At 48.2% G+C, this 6,766-nt stretch overlaps 1 protein-coding gene across 9 annotated transcripts in view; it reads left to right on the plus strand.

The window, feature by feature from the left end:
• The window catches only part of PRPF40B (pre-mRNA processing factor 40B), a 31,460-nt gene extending 24,694 nt beyond the window's left edge, over positions 1-6,766 (plus strand). The window contains exons 21-27 of one of the 9 annotated variants that reach the window (XR_012083906.2): positions 694-831; positions 1,766-1,861; positions 2,037-2,117; positions 3,354-3,471; positions 4,075-4,136; positions 5,633-5,852; positions 6,192-6,211. Coding sequence is in view for 6 of the 9 variants with exons in the window: in XM_072990828.2 (XP_072846929.2) it covers positions 694-831; positions 1,766-1,861; positions 2,037-2,117; positions 3,354-3,471; positions 4,075-4,136; positions 5,724-5,852; positions 6,192-6,347 (780 nt within the window). In the remaining 3 variants the exon portion in view is untranslated. Of the gene's footprint in view, positions 1-693; positions 832-1,765; positions 1,862-2,036; positions 2,118-3,353; positions 3,472-4,074; positions 4,137-5,632; positions 5,859-6,028 lie in introns of those variants that run through there. The other 8 variants (XR_012083905.2, XR_012083907.2, XM_072990828.2 and 5 more) reach the window with 8 other exon arrangements.

The following is a 6,766-nucleotide window of genomic DNA, read 5'->3' on the forward strand; positions in this document are numbered from 1 at the left end:
TGCCATCAGCCCCAGCTGTGCTGGCTGTGGCAGATGGAAGTTGCAGTCCAACCACATCTGGGGGGGGCACATGATTAATTAGGAGTAATGCAAACATAGGAAAGACATTATAAAGAGCTCATTGTATTGCCTCCACCCACAGCTTTCAATTCTACTAGGACACGGTAGTATCAGCCAATGCAAATGCTAGGCTATAAGTCGAAGACAGACAGGGGAGAATATTCCTTCACTGAACATACCTAATGGGACCAGAGGATTTTCCATCTTCTGCCTTAGATGGCTTTTTTTTTTAAAAAAAAAATGATGGGACAAGTCCATGGATTGTCTCTTAGCCATAGCTAGGGAAAATGAATGAACATGAAAGCGGGAAAATGAAATGAGACTTTGGCCCTTGATATGAAAGTGTTTCCCTCCCATGTCTTCAGGGTCTCTGGATTAGGAGGATACTCAGAGAGACTCTTGGGCCCCATCACAGAAGTGGTGTGTGATCATCCCTGCAGGTTTTAGTGCCATATTTTTAATGTTTGAATTTTGTGTTCTTTGATTTTAAATTGTTTTTAAGTATCTTATGTTTCAATATGGCTTTATATAGCTTTGTAACACACCCTGAGATCCTATGATCTAGGGCAGGCTATAAACATTAAAGTTCATTCAATAATCGAATGCCTCTCTCTCCTCCACCCTGCCCCATAGCTGCTGGAGAAGGCCGAGGCACGGGAGCGCGAGCGGGAGAAGGAAGAAACCCGCAAGATGCGGCGCAAGGAGGCTGCGTTCAAGGGCATGTTGAGGCAGGCAGCTCCCCCACTGGAACCTGCCACCACCTGGGATGAGGTGAATTGACCTCTGTCACTGAGGGCTGGCACAAACCTGGCCAGATTCTGCAGAAGAGGGGCAAGCGGGACATCGATTGGCATCATCTGCTGGTCTCTGGGCAATGTGCAGAATTGCCAAGGGTTTCGGACTCAGAGTATTTTAGAAATAATGAGAGTCAAAAAAACCTCCTCTGAAGACTTGGCCTTGTGCTAACTGATTGTGTGTCAGCCTTGGTGTTCCTCCTCTGTAGAACTGGAAGAAGGAGTCCAGTAGGGGTTTGGGAGGGATTGTGGCTTGGATATCAGCACACCTGGGTAAAGAAGATAGAGAAGCACTACAGCATTTGAGAAACGACAACAAATCAGCTTGGCTTTGCCATTTATTTTCTTGCATTTGGAAACATGGGGATTTTCCACTCTTAGCAGAATGCTACCTGTGCTTTTACATGCCTTGCTTATTGGAAGAAGGTAAGCTTGTAGCCTGCCATTGCTAGCTGGATAACTCCGTGAGTTAAGGTACCCAGGGAGTCTTTAATTAGTCTGCTCTTGGTGGTGTTGGTTTTTGTTGTTGTTGTTGTTGTTGTAAAAAAAGCAGTTATAATGTTACTTTGTTGATACAGACACTTCAGGAAACATGGAGGTGTTTAGCACAATTCTTCCCACTATCCTCCGTAATACCCAATGTGATGGACAAGGACTTAAGAGTCCTGGGTTCAGGTCCCCCCTCAGACATTGAAACTCACTGGTGGGGGATGTGGAACTTAAAACCACTCCTTAAATTCCTCACTTACCTCAAAAACCCTATTAGGGTCACTATAAGTCGATTCTGACTTGATGGCACATAACATCCCATCCCATTCTCCTTAAGCAATACGAAATCATGTGTGACCCTCCCAGGGCCTTTCATTTTCCTGGACAGGGTGCAATCCATACCTCTTTACTTTCCCTGCCAGGTCCGAGAGCGGTTTGTCAACAACATTGCTTTTGAGCAGATCACGCTGGAGTCGGAGCGGATCCGCCTCTTCCGTGAGTTCGTGCAACTGCTGGAGGTGAGGAGCGGGTGACGAGGAGGACTAGGCTGATCGAAATGCAGTGGGAAATTCCTGCTTAAGGATTTGTGTGCCAGAAATAATGGGATTGGCAGCAGGGGTGGAGGAGAAGGTCGCAGGCAGTCTGGTTCTGAACCAGCGTGCCCTTTTTGCTCTCCCTCTTGGCTTCCCACAGACGGAGTGCCAGCACTTCCACGCCAAGGCCAAGAAACACACCAAGAAGCCCAAGAAGCACCATCGCAAGCGCTCTGCCTCGGTGAGATGGGTGGGGTGGCAGGTGGGGAGGGAAGTTGGCTAAAGTCCGAAGAGGAGGGGGTGAGGGTTATTGGATGAAGGCAAGTGGAAAGCATTCTCCCCCAGGTCTGTTTTAGTGCTCATTGGCAGTTTTGTAGCAGGAATCCAGGAGAAATGCTGTGGCATACACATGACTAGAAGTCCAGACATGGCAAAATGGATGGTGTCACTTTTGGTGGGGGGAGGGGAAGTGGCATCCCCTGTGAAAAAAAATGAGATGGTAGACCGGACTGTGACATTTCAGATGGGGGGGAGTCACATTATTTAAAGCAAACCCACAAATACAACTTCATGTATGTTAGAAGAATAGCACAGAACATCTATGTTAGACTAGGGTCTTTCTCCTCTTGCATCATAGATGGTATTACTCTCAGAGAATTGTTTATTTAAAAACAACACATTAAATTTGAAACTGGCCTATTTTGCACACACGTGCATAATCCAAAGTGGTATGGTCTGTCTCCTACAACCCCAGGTTTCTACTGTCTCATTCTGTCGTATGGATGGATGAGATCAAATTACCCACGGGGCGTAGGCGCACTCATGCACAGTCACACGCGTGCTCTTGAAGAGTTCAGGAATACATCTGACAAATGGATAACTCCTGCAGATGATCTGTTACCTCCAAAACAGGCAGTGCCAAATGGCAGTGCATTGCTCCTGCATGCAAGCTGATGGTTGTAAAACCAACTTACTCCAAGCCAGGGCTCTGCCAAGTGAAGAAACTAAATCTCTCCACCATCCTTAGCCATCATGCCCATGGACCTGTTAGCTGGTGATCATGGGATTGTAGTCCAGCACCTCTAGTGAGTGTTGACTTGCGGAAGATTGTGACAGATGATCAGTCCTAATTAGAGATGGGGACGAATATAAAAATGGATCAGCTTTTTCAACAAAAATAGCCAATTCGTTAAATATTCGTCCCTTCATATTTGTGGGTTCCAGAGTTGTCAACTTTTGACGACTCACCAAAATGGTGAGTCATTCCCATCTCTAGTCCTAATGCATTGTTCCAAAAGCTAGGGTTGTGTGGCAAACTAGTCCAGAAGGGGAGTGAGATTCTTCGAAAGCCTATCCCTCCTCCCGATGATGATTTTGGTCTTTTTATTGATGCACAGCCCTGCCATCTGTGGTTTAGCTGGAATCTCTTCCCCCTCTGGCAGTGGCTTTCCAGTGAGTTCAAGTTTCTCCTCCATAGGGCTCAGAGTCTGGCTCGGATCATGCCCACCGCCCAGCCAAGCGCAAGAAACGGAACCATTCGGAATCAGCTGGTTCAGGGGCATCTTCATCACCTGATTCAGGTGTGCATTTGGGAGGTAAACAGTGGGTCCACCATTAGGCCCTGCCCCATTGGCGTGGTGTCCTTAAGCAGAGTCCAAATATGTTGATGATACATATGGGAAGAAGGTTCATAATCCGTATGATGTAGAGAGTTGGAAGGATTCTCAGAGGTAACCCAGTCCAACCTTCTGTCATTGCAGGAAAGAGACCACTACAGCATCCCCAACTGACCACTCATTATTTCCTTAACTTTTTCTAACGGGGAGAGTCCTTTCTTTTCTTTCTTTTTAAGTTTTATTTAACAACTATCATACATTTAAAATAAAAATCTAAAGAAGAATAACATATATAGCTCAATGTGCTCCCACCCACCATGGAGAACACTGGATATACTTTATTTCCTTCCTTTTATGGAATCCCACTCGCTTTCCAGAAATACATTGGCTCTTGCAGAAGTCCATAATTTTCTAACTAAGGAGTGTATGTGGATCTCATAAGATCCTGATCTCCTGTACGTCCTTGTTGCCACTCACTCATGGGCTATCAAGTTGGACTAGACTGACCCGTTGTACATGTTGGCTAAAGGCAAGCATCCACGTTTTGTCCCTTTCTTGCCTCCTCCCCACCTCTTCCCACAGAACACAGCACCAGACGCACCAAGAGGCAGAAGAAGAAAAACAAGAAAAAAAGGCACAAATCGGTGAGTCTGGCATAGCAGGTGGGGCAAGGGAGGACGGTGTGGGCAGAAGGTCCAAAGATGGCCTCTGGTGTTTTTTTTTTTTTAAAGATGGAGGAATCGAACCAGATTAGGGGATCCATTGGGTGTATCAGGCTGTGGATATGGACAATTTAGATCTCTGTGTATAATTACAGTAAATGAAAGGAAATTGCATTCTTGGATTATCCAGAATCCATCTGCTGGGGGATTTGTGGAATTGCAGTCCAAAAAGCTGCTTTTCCACACTCTTGACCCAGACCCTGAGCCAAGGAAAGGGGAGCTTCCTGATCTCTTTAGCTCTGTCCTGGTGGACAGGCAGGGTCTTCAGCACTTGAAGCAGCTCCGTGATTGGATGGAAAAATGCCCAGTGTTCTTTCCCTTAGGAGTTGTTGTACATGCAGTCTTCTAGAAATACAGAAGGTACAGGTTCTCCAGATGTTCTCAGACTACAACTTCATTATCATTGGCTGTGCTTGTTAGGAATGGCATATTGCAGTCCAGGAGCTTCTAGAAGGTCACATTTTGCCTGCCCTGAATTTTGGAGGGTGCTTGTGTATTGCGTATGGCCTTATTTCATCCCTCCGGCTACCAGTCATTCAGAAGAAATAAACCATACACACAGGAGCCCATCCACAGAAAAATGAAGGCAGTCAATGCTAGATGACATCTCAGACACTACAAGAGTTCTGTGCTGAGCAAGAGTTTTGGGGGCCACTGGGTGAGGCTTCAGTGTCCTCTCTATCACTTTGTCCTTTCTCTGGATGCCGCTCCCCACAGTGGAGGTTAGGCAAGTGGGCACCAGAGAACAGGGCCTTGTGTGCAGTGGCTCCCCTGCTCATACTCCCCCAGGGTTGCCCACCTGACATCCACTTTGATACTAGACTGAATTTCTTACATACAAAGTCTTTAAATGACAGTAATGTTAATGTTTTACAGTTGCTGGTTTTACAGGGTTCCCCCCCCCCCAATTTAGTCGCTGCTAATTCTGTTGTTCATGTTTAAATCACTGATTATCAGTCACTTAGAGCCTGTTTGTGCTTAGAAGGCAAGGTACAGTTACTTTAGATAAACCAGCAGCCTGTTTGCAGCTCATGAATGGGAGCAGCCACAACCCCCGCTGCTTGGGGAAACCCAACAGGAGCAGAATAACATGTGCTGAAGAGGCAAAAGCCAGCTGTTGTTTGCCGTTCTGTCTAAAAGTGGCATCTTCTATTGATTTCCTCAGCATAGGATTTTGATTGTTTTGTCTCAGAGTGGTCTTGACCCCTGAACTTTTTCTGCCGCTTTCCTCAACCTCATGCTGGCCAAATCTGTTGGATTATGGCTTCTGTCATCCTCAGCCATCGTGCGCTCTGTTCCTCATGGATGATGAGAGTCATAGTCCAGCCCCCCCCCCCCAGGGAGGGGCTCCAAGTTGGGACATGTCCTTCTTTATTGCCCGGTCTGTCCCATTTGGGTTGTTTTCCTTGTTATGACAGGTGGGTAACAGCTGGGCCAGTTCAGCTGCCAGCTGCCCTGCAGCCTCCCAGCCTCTTTGCCCTCCACAGTGGCAGGCGGTTTCTTTTACAGAACAGCCCTGAAAGCGAAGGTGAGCACAAGAAGGAGCCGAGCCGACCTGAGGAGTGGGAGCGAGAGAAGGCCCCCCCGCGGCCTGAGGGAAGAGGCCACTCCCCTCCCCGGGGCACCAGGAGGGAGCGGGTAAGGCTGGGCACGAAGCAGACCGTCGGGGGCTGGCAGCCGAAGAGGGGCCATGTGGGAGTGTGAGAGAGGAAGACAGACCCATTTCAGGGAAGACAAGCCTGGGCCTCATGGGGAGATCATAGTGGGGCGAGCCCAGGGCATCAGAAGCTTCTCATGCTCTCCTTGCCTGACAGAGTGGCTGGGACACCTCAGAAAGCGAGGAGCTCAGTGAGGGGGAGCTGGAACGTCGGCGCCGGACTCTGCTGCAGCAACTGGGTGACCAGTAGTGACCACTGCCTCTTGTTGTGAGGTGCCTCCATTGTAGGTGAGACACAGCCTCTCCTTGTTCCTGCACAGGCCCTGCCTTCCTTTGGCTCAACAGTGTCCAAGCCAAGGGCGTACAGCGCTCTGGTGGAAACCTTCACAGCCAGGCGGCCGCCACCCCTTCAGAGGCTCCCCCGCTTGTTGAGTCGGGAGCAGGACTGGCCCCTTCAGGGAGAAGATTCTCACTGACGTCTCCTCTCTGCACGGAGCACCTGGGTGGCGAAAAGAAATTGTACATCGGCTCCGGAACCACGCAGCATCTTCAGAACTCAGCTCCAGCCTGGGGATCCATCCAGAAGTGGGTTTGGGGAAACAGCGACCTCGGACAGGAGGAAATGGCATCTCTTCTCAGCACTCAATGAGGCGACATCAGCTCAGAGCCTCCTTGACCTAGGACTCAAGATGGCAGGGACCAGCTAGTTTTCAGCATGAATCTTGCCCAGTCAACATGGTTTGGAGACAGGGCAGGGCTTGGGCAGTGATTCTCTTCTCAAAAGATTCTCACCGTGACTGTATCTTCCTTCCAGGTTGCAAATTCCTTTGTTGTGTTGAGGATTCAATGAGATTTTTAAAATAATATTTATAATAAACCTGGACTGGAAATATAA

Source organism: Pogona vitticeps, chromosome 2 (assembly GCF_051106095.1).
Source record: "Pogona vitticeps strain Pit_001003342236 chromosome 2, PviZW2.1, whole genome shotgun sequence".
NCBI lineage: Eukaryota > Metazoa > Chordata > Lepidosauria > Squamata > Agamidae > Pogona > Pogona vitticeps.